The sequence below is a fragment of the Lagenorhynchus albirostris genome, chromosome X (assembly GCF_949774975.1).
Source record: "Lagenorhynchus albirostris chromosome X, mLagAlb1.1, whole genome shotgun sequence".
Lineage (NCBI taxonomy): Eukaryota > Metazoa > Chordata > Mammalia > Artiodactyla > Delphinidae > Lagenorhynchus > Lagenorhynchus albirostris.
In genome coordinates, this window is record NC_083116.1 from 127682752 (window position 1) to 127702258 (window position 19507).

Genomic DNA, 19507 nt, shown 5'->3' on the forward strand with positions numbered 1-19507 from the left:
GGAGAGGGAGGGAGCAAGGAGAGAAGGGAGAGTCAGGGGAACCACGGACCGAAACCTCCCGCCCTGGCCGGGGCCGAGAGTAGCCACTGGCATGAGTTCTCTTAGAACAGGAGGTCCTGGTAAGGAACACGGAATTGACAAGTTACCACCAACTGGAAGAATTTGGGAAAGGACAAAAGGAGAGAGGAGTCCACAGGTCCTACCAACCTCCCGGAATCCTTCTCGGGGAATCCACCTTGGCTGACCGATGCGCGCACCATCAGGAAGGACCCTGAGTCAGAACGATTGGCCAGAGACAACCAGGAAACTAACCCCATCACCATAAAACCCGAGACCGTGAGCCACGTGGCAGAGCAGTACTCCTGGGTCCCCTCACCCTCCTGATCTCCAGCCGGGCGCCCCTTCCCAATAGAGTCTCCTGCTTTGTCAGCATGTGTGTCTCCTCGGACGATTCATTTCTGAATGTTACACAAGAGCTCACTCTCAGGCCCTGGAAGGTCCCCTTCCTGCAACAGGAGGAAGGAAAGAGGGAGGGCAAGAGAACTCAGTAGAGGCATCATGAGTCCTAGCGGTGAGCAGCGCTCCTGAGGGGCAGGTAGCGGGGAGCCTCAGGCCCCTCCCTCAGGTGTCCATGGTCATAGGGTCTGGGGGCCAGAGGGAATTCTGAAACAGCGTACGGTTCAAACATGCACCTCACTGCCCCCACGGTTGACCATTCAGCCTCGGTCCATACGTGTGATTTTGCACAGTGCTATCGACTTAGGTGCGAACGCTGTGTGTGTTAGCAAACATGTTTTCCCTCATCAGTGAATGCTACAAAGCTCATGCCAGAAGTTCCCTTTTCTTCTTAAGAACCTGAACCTGCATTTTACTCCTTTTGTAGGACTTTAAGAACTCTGTCCATTTCCTGAAGGTTGGTTTAAAAGTCAAATAATAAAAGCTGTACTTATATAATATTGTAAGTCAACTATGCTTCAATAAAAATGTTTAAAAAGCTGTAAATATGCTTCATGCTAATATGCACATTGCATTATGCTGAAATCAAATAAATCGATCTGGGGCATGGATGTCTTTCCACACTCTCCTCGCTAGACAGCTGGAGGACCCACAGGGACACACGACCATCCCCCATGGAGATCACTGGCCAGGATCCACACACACAATAAATACTAGTAAGGCTTAACTGATTTCCTGTTTTCTACATAAAATCCTCACACGTCGAGGTTCCCACATGCCTGCACACCACCACGAAGTGTCCTTCATGCCCCAGGAGGGGAGGGTCAGTGGCCTAGACCTCTTGGGGACCTGGGTGAAATGCAGATGCTGATTTAGGAGGGCCGGGTGGCACCTGGGGGTCCGCATCTTTGGCAAGGTCCCAGATGGCGCTGATGCCGTGGGTCTGTGGACCACTTTTGCCGTCTACCACTGTGAGCACTAAACGGGGCTCCTCTCTTGAAGGCAGGTCCTCCAGGTGGTACTCTGACTGCAAAGGAGGTCAAGACTAATGACCTTCCCGCAAAATACTAACAGCATCCTGGAGGAAAACGCCACGAGAGGCAGATGCAGCCATCCACGTCAGGCCTCCCTTCTGGAGTTCCCGGGGCTTGGGGGAAACAGGTGGAGGAGGGGACCACATCCCCTGGTCCCCACTCCCTTGCCAGCTACATATGGAAGCCAGAGCTTTTGATTTCCCAGCATCATCAGGAAAGGCGTCCCCTTGGGTCCATCCTGACCCTGAATGTGATGCAGAAGCCTATCTCCTCGGGCTGGAGGGTGCGGGCAAGGCTTGTGAGCCCCCCGTGGCTGGAGAAGAGCACAGACTGCAGGTTCCTGTCCACAGACGGCCGCAGAGAGCCCCAGGCCCGAGCCCAAGCTACCCCCAATCTCCGCTGGATGGGACTCGCACCTCACAGGCGTGAAAACGAGGATGGGGTAGAGGCAGACTATGGATGACGGCTACAGCAGACTGGTCACCACACAGACAGACCCTAGCTCCTCGAGGAGCTGAGAGACCGTGGCAAGTGACTGTCGCTTACTTATCTGGTGTCTATAAGGAAAGTGCTAATTAGCAGGACACTTAACTGTGTCTTAAAAGCGAGAAAGGACACATTTTCTAAGTAGCGATGAGCATGCTGTTGTCAGGAAGATGTTGTCAAAATGAATCGGTGAAATGTTTTAGCTTTACAAGGAGTATGTTTTTTTCTTTTTTTAAATCCTTCTTGAATCCAGGACAGAGAGCTCTTGAATTGGGTCGTGAATTCTTGGAGTCAAGGGACATGGGGAAGGTGACTGCATACACAGGGCAGAACCTCTGAGCTATCACCCTGCTTTCCTGGTCCATTAGGCTACTGGGATTCCATATACATATGAGTCCATATACATGTGTGCATGTGCGTATGTACAAACAGAAATAAAGATAGATGGACAGATAGATAGAGGAATGGATACATGGATGGATGGGTAGATGGATGCATAGACAGAAGAATGGATAGATAGATAAGACAGACAGGAGGTGCTTGCTACTGGCATCTTGTGGGTAGAGGCAAGGGAGGTTGCTAAATATACTACAAGGCACAGAAACACCCCTTCTCCCCACCCCCCATGAAAATTATTGCATTATTTTGGTAGGGCTTCCATAATAAAGTACCACAGGCTGGATGGCTTAAGCAACAGACATTTATTCCCTCCCTGTCCTGGAGGCTGGAAGTCCAAGATCTAGGTGTCTGCAGAACTGCTTCCTCCTGAGGCCTCTCTCCTGGGCGTGTAGACGGCCATCTCCTCCATGTCTCCTCACGTGGTCGTCCCTGTGTGTGTGTCTGTGTTTTGATCTCCTCTTCTTATAAGAACACCAATCCTATCAGGGCCCACGCTAATGACCTCATTTTACCTTCATCCCCTCTTTAAAGATCTCCAAATACAGTCCCATTCTGAGGTCCTGGTGTCTGGCTCGGGCTTCAGCACTGAATTTTGGAGGACACGATTCAGCCCATAACGACCTTCCTGCCCCCAATATATATAATGCCAAGGGGGAAAACCCTGAACTAAAGGTACATGGGCGAGTGACTTCTGTAGGTTCTAAAACCTCAGTTCAACACTTATCTCTTTGCATCCCTTCCTATGTGCTAAGGCTGTGTGGTCACCTGCAAACTCTCCTTGGCGAGCCTGCTGTTTCGCCCTAAAGGCCACCTGTGGTGCCACGCCTGGGAGAGAACATCGGCCCACGTGGACCCTGAGGCCAGAGGTCTGCAGGATGACCTGCATTTCCGGTCCTCACAGGCACGTCCACGTGGCTGTTAACAGGAACGTCTGCTTCAGTCACCAGCCCAACTACAAAGTCACCTTGCTTTAAATGCCAGGCGAGGCGGGCTCACGCCTGTCACCCTTTCTCTACCTTACTGAGGCCGTGGGCTCGATCATATTCTAACTGCACCTTACCACGGGTGGCAGCTGAGGAAGGCTGGCAAAGGGTCCCCATGAGCCTGTGGCTGAAAGGCTCCTGTGATGCAGGGCTTTCAGCGTGAAAGTGGTAAAGTTGTAGGAATGCCAGGACAGCTGGGTCACTCGATATAGGACAGAAGTAAGTAAAAAACCTGGTTATCAATTTTTTAAAGAACAAAATAAAAGATAATATTCTACGATGGACTAAATGTCTGTGTCCCCCTAAAATTCATGGCTTGAAGCCCCAACCCCCAATGAGACGGTATTTGCAGGTGGGATCTTTGGGAGTTTACTTCTTTTTTTTTTTTCAAATTTATTCTTAATTGAAGTATAGCTGATTTACAATGCTGTGTTAATTTCTGCTGTACAGCAAAGTGACTCAGTTATACATCCATACATTCTTTTTCATATTCTTTGCCATTATGGTTTACCAGAGGATACTGAATATAGTTCCCTGTGCTATACATTAGGGCCATGGGAGTTTACTTCTGGTATCAATTCCAATTCCAGAGTTTTCTGACCCCAGGAAGCAATTCTCCAACACCAGTGGTGTGTCCTACAGTTCAGCTCAACTCTGACCTATCTACCCGGAGATAGCTTCAGATCCCACAGGGTAAGGGCTCCATCCCACAAAGTCGCCTCCCTCCACCGAACACCTCCCCCTGCCCACACGCCTTAAGACATCAATCAAAAGTCCAGCTTGTCACCTGTGCATGTGACCAACCAGTTTTAGATAAGAGGTTCCTACAACCGGCTCCTCAGGTTTGATTAATTTGCTGCAGTGGCTCACAGAACTCAGGGAAACACCTTACTTTCCTGTTTACTGCTTTATTATAAAAGGACATGACTCCGGAACAGCCAGTTGGAAGAGATGCACAGGGCAGGTATGGGGAAGGGGCACGGAGCTTCCATGCCGTCTTTAGGGCATAACCCTCCCAGCACCTCCACGGGTTCACCCACCCAGAAGCTCCAAACCCGGGGTTTTTACGGAGGCTTCATTACCTGGGCATATTGATTATATCATTGGCCATGTATGACAGATTCAACCTCCAGCCTCTCTCCCCTCCTCAGAGTTGGGGGTGAAACTGAACCTTCCAACCCTCTAATCAGACAACTGGTTCCCCTGGCAATATGTCCTCACACTTAGGGGCTTTGCAAAAGTCACCTCATTAACATAACAAAAGACACCTTGATCTCTTTCCTCACTTAGGAAATTCCAAAGGTTTTAGGAGCTGCCTGAAATGGAACAAAGACCAAACATGTATTTCTTATAACTCACAGGGCAGTAATTAGGTTTAGATGAGGTCATGACGGTGGAGCCCCCATGGTAAGTATAATGTCCTTATAAGAATAGACACCAGGGCTTCCCTGGTGGTGCAGTGGTTGAGAATCTGCCTGCTAATGCAGGGGACACGGGTTCGAGCCCTGGTCTGGGAGGATCCCACATGCCGCGGAGCGACTAGGCCCGTGAGCCACAACTACTGAGCCTGCGCGTCTGGAGCCTGTGCTCTGCAACAAGAGAGGCCGTGACAGTGAGAGTCCCGCGCACAGCGATGAAGAGTGGCCCCCGCTCGCCACAACTAGAGAAAGCCCTCGCACAGAAACGAAGACCCAACACAGCCAAAAATAAATAAATTAATTAATTAATAAACTCCTACCCCCAAGATCTTCTTTAAAAAAAAAAAATAGACACCAGACGTCCACCCCCATCTTCCTACCCCATCTGAGGACACAGAAGGCAGTCATCCAGGAACCAAGAAGCAGTCTTTCCTCAGGAACTGAAGTCTGCCGGTCCCCTGATCTCAGACTTCCAGCTTCCAGAACAGTGAGAACTAAACGTCTGTTGTTTAAGCAGCCCGGTCGATACCTGGTTAGAGCAGCCCATGCTGCCTAACACAATTTCTTAGTTAAGTGTCTCTCACCACCAACCAGGAATTCTACAAGTCTCTGAAACTGACAGACAACTACCCTTAGCACTTACCTAAGAGGTCATGAGTGCTTAAGTTTTTATTATTGTGTGCTGTTTAGAGTTTGATCTTATTAAATAGAAAGAATATATATGTTTATGTATATTTACACTTTATATATGCATATACCTTATGTATGGATGGATATACTTTATGTATATTTATATCCATCCATACATAAGGAATACAAGTAAATATACATATCTAAAATATATATTATATATATAACAGATATGCCATTGTATGGATATATAAAGAGTGTCAAAGTTTCACTCAAGACACCAGTACTTTGATGTCTGTCCTCCGTCCCCTGCATCTTAAAATGTCAAGCTGTTCCCATGTGAGTACTGCAGCTCAAGGAAAGTTGAGCATGGAACCCTTGCAACTGGAGAAGGCGTCCTGGCATTTCCAAGCTCACCGCAAAGCCCAACTGGTCCTGCCACCAGCAGCCCCAAATGTTCCTCGGGTCTTGAATCAACACAGCCCTTTGAGACTCAGGTCAGGCGCTGTGGGGCTTTGCAGGTGTAACCTGCAAGACAGGCATCAGTCGTGAATTTCACACATCCTAGGACCAGGGTAGACGGAGCTAGGGAAGGAAATCAGGGCTGCTGAGCGCAAACTGCAGGCCTGGGACTGCTTCCAAAGATAACTTGGGCTCTAAGCAGCTTTCGAAATGCAGCACACAAAGCAAACACATAGACGGAAGAACCAAGACAGCAAAATAAGGAAGCTGAAATGAGTCAGGGCTGTACAGAGAGTGGCATATATACGTATATGTATATATATGTGTTTTCTTTTACAATAAATGGCATGTGTAAGTTTACACATTGTGTGGGAAAGGATCGTCTTTTCATTTGTGCCATCAGACATGAGCTTTCGACACCATCGTATTACAGTTTACTGGATTGTCTGTGTTGCATTTTAAAGTTGTCAGGAAAAGTAAGCTATCGTGCCACAGGGAAAAGACAATTTTGCAAAAATAAAATGTAATTCATGGAAAGAAAGCCATCCTCCCTCTTCGTAGAAGTTCTGTGTGTATCCATCTCTGGCTGTTAGGAGAATTATGAAAAGCTAAACAGGACCTAGTGACCTGTGTAGAAACGACTTTAATAGAACACATTTTCAGTTTTTTTTCAATCTACCTTGTGACAAAGAAGCATTATTCAGTTTTCTCGTTGTTGTTGTTGTTTTGAAGCGAAAGGCATCTTCCATCGTGTACAAGAGATGTTTCTGAAGAGTGCGGAAAATAATACTTAAAAAAAAATTACCTGAGCCATGTTTTCACGCCTTGTGGGAGAAGTTCCCCAATGCATCTCTTCCACAACTGCCATGAGATTTTGTCAGCTTAGCCGCTGTGAAGGGGGAACCCACTGCCAGCACCTTGGTTCCTGGAAGTGAACAAACTGGACTGTCCACCCAGACATGCCCAGTGTTGCAGCCACGGCACCAGGGCAAGGGGGACGCTCTCCAAGGATGTCTGTACCAGGACATCTGATGCCTTCATCACCTGTATCTATGTGTTTGCTTATTTTTGCAGCAAATCTTTAGGAAGCTTCAAAACCCAGGCAACTCCCTAAGCTCCTTCTAAGAAGCCAACTTTTCCTAACATGGAGATCTCCTGCATTATCCCTGCTGTTTCCAATCCTTCACCCTGGCGTGGGAGGTTTTTTTTTTCCCTTTTAAAAATACTCCTTTTGGGGGGCGGAGTCACAATGACGGACTGGACCAGGAGGACGCAGAATTCGCGTCTCCGCGCAACTAAGGCACCTACCAGGCACCGGCGGGGGGCCGCGGACACCTAAGGGGACGGCAGGAACCTCCAGCGACTGGGTAGGACGTGGGGGGTGAGGAGAAGTGAGGGGGGAAGAGAAGTGAAGGCGGGAGGGGACTGGCGCCCTGAGGGGTGGCTGGGGGAGGGGAAGGGATCCCTTGCCCGAAGGGGGAAATTGGGGAACCACTGGGAGGGCAGAGGATCAGAAGGGAGTGTGGCCAGGTTTCCCCTGCCCACTTGGGCCCCCAGGAACATGCTGAGATCCCGGGCCTGATCCTCTGCCCACCTAGGCCCCCTCCAGCCACGAGGGTCCTGAGGGAGAGGGAGGGAGGGAAGGGGTAGCAAAAGTAAAGGCCGGCCCTCAGGGACCGGCACCCCCTGAGGGGCGGCTGGGGGAGGGGAGGAGTTCCTACAAAGAAGGAACCAAAGTTCCTTCTTTGTTTAGGGGTCCAGCGTGGATGGGGGAGACCCTGGGGGAGGGGGGGCGCGGAGGAACGGAAGGGAATGCAGCCAGCACTGTCCCTGTCCACTTGGGCACCGGGGAGCCTGTTGGGCTACTGGGCCTCATCCTCTGCCCTGGGAGCCTCCCTCCTGCCACTCAGAGCCCAAGCCCCGCCCCTGCGCCCCACCCAGGGCCCCACCTCTACACTCGGAGACCCCCCTCCGAGACCCCCTCCAACGTGCCGGACCTAACCCGACCTACACACACCCACCCAGGGCCGGACCCTGAAACTCCTGAACTCCACTCCAGAGGCCCTCCTTTCCACGTGCTGCCTCTCCCCTTCCGCGCAGGTCCTGAGCAGAGGCCCCGCCGCACCCTGAACTCCACCCCTGCCTCAGTTCCACCCCTGCCTCAACTCTGCCCCCATAGCCAAGGCTTTTGGGTTTTTTTTGCTTTTTTCCTCTTTTAGATTGGGGTTTTGTTTTACTTTGTTGATTCATTGTTGTCGATTTATTTATATCTTTATTTTTTCTAATAAATCTTTTCCTTTTTAAATTTTTTAAAAAATTAATTAATTAATTTTGTTTTGTCTGCATTGGGTCTTCATTGCTGTGTGCGGGCTTTCTCTAGTTGGGGTGAGTGGGGGCTACTCTTCGTCGCAGTGCACGGGCTTCTGATTGCTGCGCCTTCTCTTGTTGCGGAGCATGGGTTCTAGGTGCGCAGGCTTCAGTAGTTGTGGCACGTGGGCTCAGTAGTTGTGGCTCGCGGGCTGTAGAGTACAGGCTTAGCAGTTGTTGCACACGGGCTTAGTTGCTCCGCAGCATGTGGGATCTTCCTGGACCAGGGCTTGAACCCTTGTCCCCTGCATTGGCAGGCGGATGCTTAACCACTGCACCACCAGGGAAGTCCAAAATCTTTTATTTTTATAATTTTATTTTATTCTTTATACTTTGTTATTGTTCTGCTCCTTTTGGCTTGTCCCCCCCACCCCCCATGTTTTTTTCTTTTTTCTATTGAGGTTTTGTTTTATACTGCTGCAAATGTTTCAATTATATTTTTATTTTTCCTAATATATTTTTTATCTTTCTAATTTTATTTTGTATTTTGTTCTTTGTTATTGTACTGCTCCTTTTTCTCTTTTTACTTTTTTTTTTTTTTTTGTGACACCATGCAGCTTGCGGGATCTTGGTTCCCAGGATGGAGGTTGGGCCTGAGCTCCTGTGGTGGGAGCTCCAAGTCCAAACCACTGGACTAATAAAGAACCTGAGACCCCAGGGAATATCAGTCAGAGTGAGGCCTCCTGGATGTCCTCATCTTGGCACCATGACCCGGCTCTATGCAACTGCCTGCAAACTCCAGTGCTGGACGCCTCAGACCAAACAACCAGTAAGACAGGAATACAGCCCCACACATCAAAAAAAACCAAAAACCAAAAACGAAACTACAAAAGAATATGTTACAGGCGAAGGAGTAAGGTAAAAACCTACAAGACCAAATAAATGAAGACAAAATAAGCAACCTACCTGAAAAAGAATTCGGAATAATGATAGTAAAGATGATCCCAAATCTCGGAAACAGAATGGAGAAAATACAAGAAACTTTTAACAAGTATCTAGAAGAACTAAAGAGCAGACAAACAGTGATGAACAACACAAAAACTGAAATTAAAAATACTCTAGAGGGAATCAATAGCAGAATTACTGAGGCAGAAGAACAGATAAGTGAGCTGGAAGATAAAATGGTGGGAATAACTGCCAGGGAGCAGAATAAAGAAAAAAGAGTGAACAGAATTGAGGACAGTCTCAGAGACCTCTGGGAAAACATCAAACGCACCAACATTCGAATTATACAGGGGTCCCAGAAGAAGAGAAAAAAGAAAGGGACTGAGAAAATATTTGAAGAGATTATAGTTGAAAACTTCCCTAATAAGGGAAAGGAAATAGTTAATGAAGTCCAGGAAGCACAGAGAGTCCCATCAGGATAAATCCAAGGAGAAATACGCCAAGACATATTAATCAAACTGTCAAAAATTAAATACAAAGAAAACATATTAAAAGCAGCAAGGGAAAAGCAACAAATAACATACAAGGGAATCCCCATAAGGTAAACAGCTGATCTTTCAGGAGAAACTCTGCAAGCCAGAAGGCAGTGGCAGGACATATTTAAAGTGATAAAAGGGAAACACCTACAACAAAGATTACTCTACCCAGCAAGGATCTCATTCAGATTCGATGGAGAAATCAAAAGCTTTACAGACAAGAAAAAGCTACAAGAATTCAGCACCACCAAACCAGCTCTACAACAAATACTAAAAGAACTTCTCTAAGCGGGAAACACAAGAGAAGAAAAAGACACACAAAAACAAACCCAAATCAATTAAGAAAACGGTAATAGGAACATACATATCGATAATCACCTTGAATGTAAATGGATTAAATGCTCCAATCAAAAAACACAGACTAGGGGCTTCCCTGGTGGTGCAGTGGTGAAGAGTCTGTCTGCCAATGCAGGGGACACAGGTTCAAGCCCTGATCCAGGAGGATCCCACATGCCGCAGAGCAACTGGGCCCGTGCGCCACAACTACTGAGCCCGCGTGCCACAGCTACTGAAGCCCACGCGCCTAGAGCCTGTGCACCGCACCAAGAGAAGCCACCGCAATGAGAAGCCCGCACACTGCAATGAAGAGTAGCCCCCGCTCGCTGCAACTAGAGAAAGCCCACATGCAGCAACAAAGACGCAACACAGCCAAAAATAAATAATAAATTAAAAAAAACACAGACTGGCTGAATGGATACAAAAACAAGACCCTTATATATGCTGTCTACAAGACACCCACTTCAGACCTAGGGACGTATACAGACTGAAAGTGAGGGGATGGAAAAAGATATTCCATGCAAATGGAAATCACAAGAAAGCTGGCATAGCAATACTCATATCAGATAAAACAGACTTTAAAATAAAGACTGTTACAAGAGGTAAGCAAGGACACTACATAAAGGTCATGGGATCAATCCAACAAGAAAACATAACAATTGTAAATATGTATACACCCAACATAGGAGCACCTCAATACATAAGGCAAATGCTAACAGCCGTAAAAGGAGAAATTGAGAGTAACACAATAATATTGGGGGACTTTAACACCCCACTTACACCAATGGACAGATCATCCAGACAGAAAATAAATAAGGCAACACAAGCTTTAAATGACACAATAGACCAGATAGACTTAATTGATATTTCTAGGACATTCCACCTGAAAGTGGAAGAACACAATTTTTTCTCAAGTGCACAAGGAACGTTCTCCAGGATAGATCACATCTTGGGTCACAAATCAAGCCTTGGAAAATTTAAGAAAACTGAAATTGTATCAAGCAACTTTTCTGACCACAAAGCTCTGAGGCTAGAAATTAATTACTGGGGGGAAAAAAAAACAGTGAAACACACAAATACATGAAGGCTAAACAGTGCACTGCTAAATAATGAAGAGATCACTGAAGAAATCAAAGAATAAATCAGAAAATACCTAGAAAAAAGTGACAACAGAAACATGACAATCCAAAACCTACAGGATGCAGCAAAAGCATTTCTAAGAGGGAAATTCATAAAATTCATGCTCACCTCAAGAAACAAGAAAAATCTCAAATAAACAATCTAACCTTACACCTGAAGCAACTAGAAAAAGAAGAACAAAGAAAACCCAAAGTTAACAGAAGGAAAGAAATCATAAAGATCAGATCAGAAATAAATGAAAAAGAAATGAAGGAAACAACGGCAAAGATCAATCAAAACTAAAAGCTGGTTCTCTGTGAAGATAAACAAAATTGATCAACCTTTAGCCAGACTCATCAAGAAAAAAAGGAAGAGGACTCAAATTAGTAAAATTAGAAATTAAAAAGGAGAGATTACAACTGACACCGCAGAAATACAAAAGATCGTAAGAGACTACTACAAGCAACTATATGCAAATAAATTGGAAAACCTGGAAGAAATGGAAGAATTCTTAGAAGAGTACAACCTTCCAAGATCGAACCAGGAAGAATTAGAAAATATAGGCAGAGCAATTACAGGTAATGAAGTGGAAACTGTAATTTAAAATCTTCCAACAAACAAAAGTCCAGGACCAGATGGCTTCACAGGCAAATTCTATCAAACATTTACAGAAGAGTTAACACCTGTCCTTCTCAAACTCTTCTAAAAAACTGTGGAGGGAGGAATACTCCGAAACTTGTTCTACGACGCCACCATCACCCTGATACCAAAACCAGACAAAGACATCACAAAAAAAGGAAATTATAGACCAATATCACTGATGAACACAGATGCACAAATCCTCAACAAAATACTAGTAAACAGAATCCAAAAACACATTAAAAGGATCATACACAATGATCAAGAGGGACTTATCCCAGGGATGCAAGGATTCTTCAGTATACGCAAAACAATCAATGTGATATACCATATAAACAAATTGAAGAATAAAATCCATACGATTATCTCAATAGATGCTGAAAAAGCTTTTGACAAAATCCAACACCCATTTATGATAAAAACTCTCCAGAAAGTGGGCATAAGGGAATCTACCTCAACGTAATAAAAGCCATATATGACAAACTCACAGCAAACATCATTGTCAATGGTGAAACAATGAAGGAAGTTCCTCTAAGATCAGGAACAAGACAAGGATGTCCACTCTCACCACTCTTATTCAACACAGTATTGGAAGTCCTAGCTGCAGCAATCAGAGAAGAAAAAGAAATAAAAGGAATACAGATTGGAAAAGAAGAAGTAAAACTGTCACTGCTTGCAGATGACATGATACTATACATAGAAAATCCTAAAGATGCTACCAGAAAACTACTAGAGCTAATCAATGAATTTGGTAAGGTTGCAGGATACAAAAGTAATGCACAGAAATCTGTTGCATTCCTATACACTGACAATGAAAGATCAGAAAGAGAGATTAAGGAAACAATCCCATTTACCATCACAACAAAAAGAATAAAATACCTAGGAGTAAACGTACCTAAGGAGGCAAAAGACCTGTACTCAGAAAACTATAAGATACTGATGAAACATATCAAAGATGATACAAACAGGTGGAAAGATACACCATGTTCTTGGATCGGAAGAATCACTATTGTGAAAATGACTATACAAACCACAGCAATCTACAGATTCAGTGCAATCCCTATCAAATTACCAATGGCATTTTTCACAGAACTACAACAAAAAATTTCACAATTTGTATGGAAACACAAAAGACCCCGAATAGCCAAAGCAATCTTGAGAAAGAAAAACGGAGCTGGAGGAATCAGGCTCCCTGATTCCAGACTATACTGCAAAGCTACAGTAATCAAGACAGTACGGTACTGGCACAAACACAGAAAGATAGATCAATGGAACAGGATAGAAAGCCCAGAGATAAGCCCACGCACATATGGTCACCTTATATTTGATGAAGGAGGCAAGAATATACAATCGAGAAAAGACAGCCTCTTCAATAAGTGGTGCTGGGAAAACAGGACAGCTACATGTAAAAGAATGAAATTAGAACACTCCCTAACACCATACACAAAAATAAACTCCAAATGGATTAAAGACCTAAATGTAAGGCCAGACACTATCAAACTCTTAGAGGAAAACATAGGCAGAACACTCTATGACATAAATCACAGCAAGATCCTTTGTGACCCACCTCCTAGAGTAAGGGAAATAAAAACAAAAATAAACAAATGGGACCTAATGAAACGTAAAAGCTTTTGCACAGCAAAGGAAACCATAAGACGAAAAGACAACCCTCAGAATGGGAGAAAATATTTGCAAATGAAGCAACTGACAAAGGATTAATCTCCAAATTATACAAGCAACTCATGCAGCTCAACATCACAAAAACAAACAATGCAATGCAAAAATGGCTGGAAGACATAAATAGACATTTCTTCAAAGAAGACATACAGATGGCCAACAAATACATGAAAAGATGCTCAACATCACTAATCATTAGAGAAATGCAAATCAAAACCACAATGAGGTTATCATCTCACACTGGTCAGAATGGCCATCATCAAAAAATCTACAAACAATAAATGCTGAAGAGGGTGTGGAGAAAAGGGAACCCTCTTGCACCGTTGGTGGGAGTGTAAATTGATACAGCCACTATGGAGAACAGTAGGGAGGTTCTTTAAAAAACTAAAAATAGAACTACCGTATGACCCAGCAATCCCACTACTGGGCCTATACCCTGAGAAAACCATAATTCAAAAAGAGTCACATACCACAATGTTCATGGCAGCACTATTTACCATAGCCAGGACACTGAAGCAACGTAATTGTCCACCAACAGATGAATGGATAAAGAAGATGTGGTACATATATACAATGGAATATTACTCAGCCATAAAAAGAAACGAAATTGAGTTATTTGTAGAAACATGGATGGATCTAGAGTCTGTCATACAGAGTGAAGTAAGTCAGAAAGAGAAGAACAAATACTGTATCCTAATGCATATATATGCGATTTAAAAAAGCAGTACTGATGAATAAAGTGGCAGGGCAGGAATAAAGACGCAGACGTAGAAAGCAGACTTGAGAGCATGGGGCAGTGGAAGAGGAAGCTGGGATGAAGTGAGAGAGCAGCATTGACATATTATGGGGAAGGATGCACACCTCTGTGACTGTATTAAAAGTCATTAAAATGTACACTCTTACATGGCTGATTTGTATGGCATGTGAATTATATCTTAATCAATTTGTCAGAAAAAAAACCTGCACAAAATAAATAAATAAAAATGCTCCTTTTATCTAAGCAATGAACAGATGCAGCATTGTTACCATGGGAGAGGAAAAGAACTCTCTCCTTTGTGTGTCCATTTGTTTCCAAAAATGGAAAGAAACTGAGAGGAAGAATTCTAAAGGTTCCAGTAGGTGAGCATGGACACACAGTATGTGCCCGATGTTTGTGGAACAAATCTGTTGCAGGTTGAATGGTGTCCCCCTCAAAAATAAAAAAAATAGTGTAGGCGTCCTAACCCATAGTACCTCAGAGTGTGACCTTACTTGAAGACAGGGTCTTGACATATGTAATGAACTTAGAATGTAGTCATGAGTCTGGGTGGCAATCCTATATGACTAATGTCCTTATAAAAAGGGGAGATTTAGACACAGAAATAGATGCATAGAGAAAACACAATATGATGAGATAGAGGAATAAGGCCACTGTGTACAAGCCAAGCAGAGAGGCCTGGAACCAATCCTTTCCTCAAAAGGCGTTAACCCTGCTGACCCCCGATCTTGGACTTCTGGCTTGAGGCAATACCTTCCTGTTGTTGAGACTACCCGGTCTGTGGTGCTTTGATACAGGAGCCTAGCACATTTGGGTCACAGTCCCTCCACTAACTGGATGATGAACTGCCTTCTCTTAGATCCAGGGTCCTCAATGGGAAATCATGATTGGAGTAAAAACAGGGAATGTGTCTCACAGCGACAGCTCTAAAAAGACATAAATGAATTGAGCATATACTATTTGCCAGTTCCAACAGCTTGACCTGCCTTGCGTCATTTAACACCCCGGTTTTACACACGAGGAAACGAAGGCACAGAGGTTTACTGCTTATTGTTGATACATTTGCTGAACTCAGGTGCCTCCGAGTGCAGTTTACGCACTTCACCAGAAACACAACGCTCAGATTTTAAAGTCTCTGAAACGTTCTTATTTCTGCTTCTTGAAAGATCCTATCTTTATGCTTAAACATGCATATGCAATGCCAACTAACACTAAATGGAAACGGGGGTGTGGGGAAGTATTCCTGAGAGTGGTCGAAAAAAAAGAATGCTTTGCAGGTTGCCTTCAGAAGGTTTGGGGGAAAAGAAGAAAACACATAGCAATCCAAGACAGATGAGACATAAAGGCAAAAACGGCAAGGCATTTTAAAACGTCTTATTATTTCGGCCCTTTCCTATCAAACTTCGGCGGGGGGGTTGCTCTAGGAGAATGGACCAGCCAGGGATGTTCGGGGGATACAGGCGCAAAGGATGGGGACTCGCGCGCCACTGCGCGTGCGCCCTACGAGGCACGCAGGGAGCCGGGCGGGCAAAACTGAAACGGAAACCTGCCAGGCGTCCAGGGACGGGCGCTCCGGGCGGGGACGAAGCCACCGGGGACCCCGTAACTAAGGCCACCTGGCTACCCATTTACTTGGTGGCTCTCAAGGATGCCAACCTGAGCATCTATGCACTCTTCCCATCAACCCCATGCGCCGTCGTCCCTCCACGCCCTCCCTCCTTCCTCATGCCCTTTCCAAATTCGAGCCAGGCATTGGCACCCAGATTAGGAACTCGGCTCTGCTCGGCCCTTTGACTCAGCATCCCAGCCCGTTTACGGGTATGAAGTGAGCGTGGGCGGGGGTGGTGGTGGTGGTGGTGGTGGGGGTGGGGGTGGTGGGGGTGGGGGTGGGGGTGGGGGTGGTGGATGCGGGCAAACTTGTCGCGCCCGCGCGTACCACGGCGGCGGCGACAGCAGGGGTGACCGTCCTCGGCGCGCGTGCGCAGAACATGCCGGCGAGGCCCAGAGGGCGCGGGAGCGGCTCCAGTCGCGTATTCCAGGAGCCTCGGAAGGAGGCCAGCCGCAGGCGAGCGCCGGGCGGCGAAGGCTCAGGGCGCGCGATTTTTGAGGGACCGCGTTAGGACGCTTGAGGCGCGCGTGCGCAGAGCAGCTCGGGGCTCACGGGGCTTGCCCGAACGCGCATGCGCGAGAGCGTCCCGGGGGCGCGGGCGCGAGGAGGCCGGGGGCCGCGCGTGCGCAGCACGGCTCGGGGCGCGCGGGGGAGGCCCGGAGCGCGTGTGCGCGCGCCTCTTCCCCGCCCCCACTCGGCCGAGACGGCGGCACAATGGCGGCGCCCTTGCCCCCGCTGCGTCCCGTCACCCACCTGCTTTTTGACCTGGACGGCCTCCTTCTGGGTGAGTAGCCTGCGGCCGCCTCCCGCGAGGGCTGTCTGGGAGGACGCGGGCGGGGGGTACAGGCTCTCAGGGGCGTGAGCTGCGGCGGGGCGGTGTGCGGGGTCCCCGGGCTGGCGGGCGGCGGGGGTGCGGGGCCCACGTCAGGCCGGCCGCGCTCGTGGCTGAGGCGTCGACGGCGCCCGCCCGGGGCACTTACTTCCGGCGGCCGCGCCGCGCGTGGGGACGGAGTGCGTGGGGGGCGGCGCGTGAGGGCGCGGTGCTAGGGGACCACCACGCGGGCGGGAGGTTGGCGTTGGGCCCCGGGGGCCGCGGGCGCTGCGCGCGCAGCCGGGCCTCCATTTCCCTGTCTGCACCCCGGCCTCTAGGATCACTGCAGGCTTGCCCAGAGGTGCACGCACCTTGCTCGTAGCATCCTACAGGGCAGCGTCCTCTACCCGCCGATTTGGGGGCCTCTGCCGACGTCTGGAGGCGTTTGGGGCAGCCTAGCTGGAGGGTGGGAGTTTGCTGGCGTCCAGAGGGTAGCGGCTGGGATGCGGCGGAACCTCTCGCAGTGCACAGGACCGCTCCACGCCACCGCGACTGCTCCACACCCAAGTATCTGTAGCGCGGAGGCGGCGGAGGAGTCCTGCTCAGCGGTCTGGCTGGTCCGAGTGACTCCCAGCAGGGACATGACCGGGGAGCAGCAGTTTTGCAGTGCAGAGCCCGAGTCCCCACCCTACAGCTGCCCAATCAGAACCTACATTTTCACCCAAGTGCCGGGGAGTTAGAGGTGCACACCCGTGCTGTGGCTTTGAGCGGTTAACAATCTTGTGTGCGCCGAACAGCCCCGTAGTCGATGGTGGTAGGCGTGAACTTACCCACCGAGGCGAATTCAAGTAGAATTCGTAGAAAACGCTGCGTTTATAACTCAACAGAGAACTGCTCTGAGCTCTGCCTTACAGCTTGGGCGTATGTTTCATGACACTACCCGGTGTTACAGGGTTAGGAAACGCGTTCTGACCTCATTGTCTCCGGAGGGCTTTATAGGACTTTAAAAATGTCTGCATGCTTTACGTAGGCTACTAACCTGGTGGAGGTGTGCATACATCAGTGCTGCCTCTCATAAAATCCTGCAAGGTGGGAGGAGATGTTTGCCCTGACTAATTAAAAACAAAATCGGCACCACTCAGAGAGGTAAAGTTACTTGCCCAAGGTCACACAGCTAATAAGGAACAGAACTGAGAAATGATTCCAGATCGATCTGATTCTAAATATAAGTGGTGATGTGCTCATTTTACAGGGGAGTGTGACCTTGCCCCCATGATCATTTGGCTCACTGGTTCAGTAGTAATGGCACTGATTTTTTATTTTAAAGGTACACAAAAAACAGTCTTATTTTTATGGACCCAGAGATATAAACGAATGAATTCCTAAGGGGTAAAATAAATTCCCATAGAGGTAACTAATTGAGTAGAACAGTGTATGCAGCTACTAAATCGGAAATGACTCAATTTCAAAAAGCATCTGGGATTCGTAAGTACAGTTTGTAGATGTGAGTTTTCCTGCTTAGATGGTCAAGTTAAATTGTCAAATAAATTCCTTATCCTCTAATGAAAAGTCCAGAGAACATGTTTTGTGAGTCTTATGAATTTTAATACAAACTGAGGTGTCCCATTAAAATTAAATTTATTAGACTTCTAAGTGAGCCTTATGCTTCATCCTCACTCAAGATACACATATACCTGTTCTCTGGAGCCATGAATGTGACTTATGTGGTGGTGCTTGCATGGGTAGTTATCAACCAGGGTCTCCTCTTTGCTAGTTGAGGCAAGTTTAAAGTTTATCAAGCATTGGTCTGGCACTGTTACCCAATCCTCTGAACTGGTCGGAGAAACAAGAATTAGTGGCCTTTGGGAGGATAAGACCTAGCTCCTCTTTCCCCCTTCGTTTTCTGCCCTTTACCTCATTCCGCCCTGACTCTTGGAGGCGGTGGTAAGGCCTTGCAGAACTTTATCAGAAATGCACCTTTGCTTATTCTTTTTTTTTTTTTTTACAAAATGTCTGGTATAAAACACCACTTTCCAGAATGTGCTACTTTACCTCCTGTAATCTACTTGATTATACCTGTTGTAATTCTTAAGCGCCTGACTTCAGTTGTCTGTTGTTGGCATAACAACGTATCATCAGTTTATTATGAGGTGTTTTTCGGTGGGCCTGCTTTTCAGAATTGTGAATCCATTTCCCCAGGAAGTTCTGTTTGTTAATGTAGCTGCAATCTTGTATTCTCAGGGAAGTGAAACTGAAAACAAAGAGTTACATGGGGAAGCTTGTTTAACCAGAGGAGAATGAGGAAGTCAATGGAGATATTTGCAGAAATGTTGACCAGAAACCCAGGGTTACTTTCTAGTGCTTTTGAAATGTTTGATGCTGTTTTCCTTTCGCGCTTTGGAATCTGTTTTTGTTGACAGAGGTAACAGTTAGCTGTGAGCTAGATAGTAATTTTGGCCCTCAAATGCCATTTAGAGACAGAGACCAAGGGGACTGAGATTATTTATGCACAAGGATAAGATGTTGAAGGAAGAAGATACAAGTTTGAAATACTATGTCAGCTCCTGAATAGGGAAGATTATCTAGTTCATTAAATAGCTGAAGTTAGGAGTACAAGAGGTAGGACCATTCTCTTTAAGAGACAAGAAAGTTGGTGGTCCAGAGTCCTGCTATCTGATAGGAGTAGCACCATGTAAGATTTTGTTATAGCAACATTAAAGAAGCAAAAAGACACAGAGGAAATTAACTTGAATGGTACTTTTTTCCTATCCTGACACATCCAAAATATTGTTACTCAACACATGATCAGTAAAAAAAAAAATAGTTGAGATAGTTTACATTCCTTTTCGTTACCTAGCCTTTGAAATTTGTGTGTATCTTACACTCACAGGGCATCTCAGCTC

At 46.6% G+C, this 19507-nt stretch overlaps 2 protein-coding genes across 2 annotated transcripts in view; one reads left to right on the forward strand and one right to left on the reverse strand.

Moving 5' to 3' along the window:
- The window catches only part of STS (steroid sulfatase), a 178856-nt gene extending 161644 nt beyond the window's left edge, over nt 1-17212 (reverse strand). Inside the window, exon 1 of the mRNA XM_060138071.1 lies at nt 16976-17212. The gene's annotated coding sequence lies outside the window, so the exon portion shown is untranslated. The remainder of the gene's footprint in view (nt 1-16975) is intronic.
- PUDP (pseudouridine 5'-phosphatase) overlaps nt 16214-19507 on the forward strand; it is a 71815-nt gene continuing 68521 nt past the window's right edge. The window contains exon 1 of the mRNA XM_060138070.1: nt 16214-16577. Within this exon, the coding sequence (XP_059994053.1) occupies nt 16508-16577 (70 nt within the window). The 5' untranslated portion in view covers nt 16214-16507. The remainder of the gene's footprint in view (nt 16578-19507) is intronic.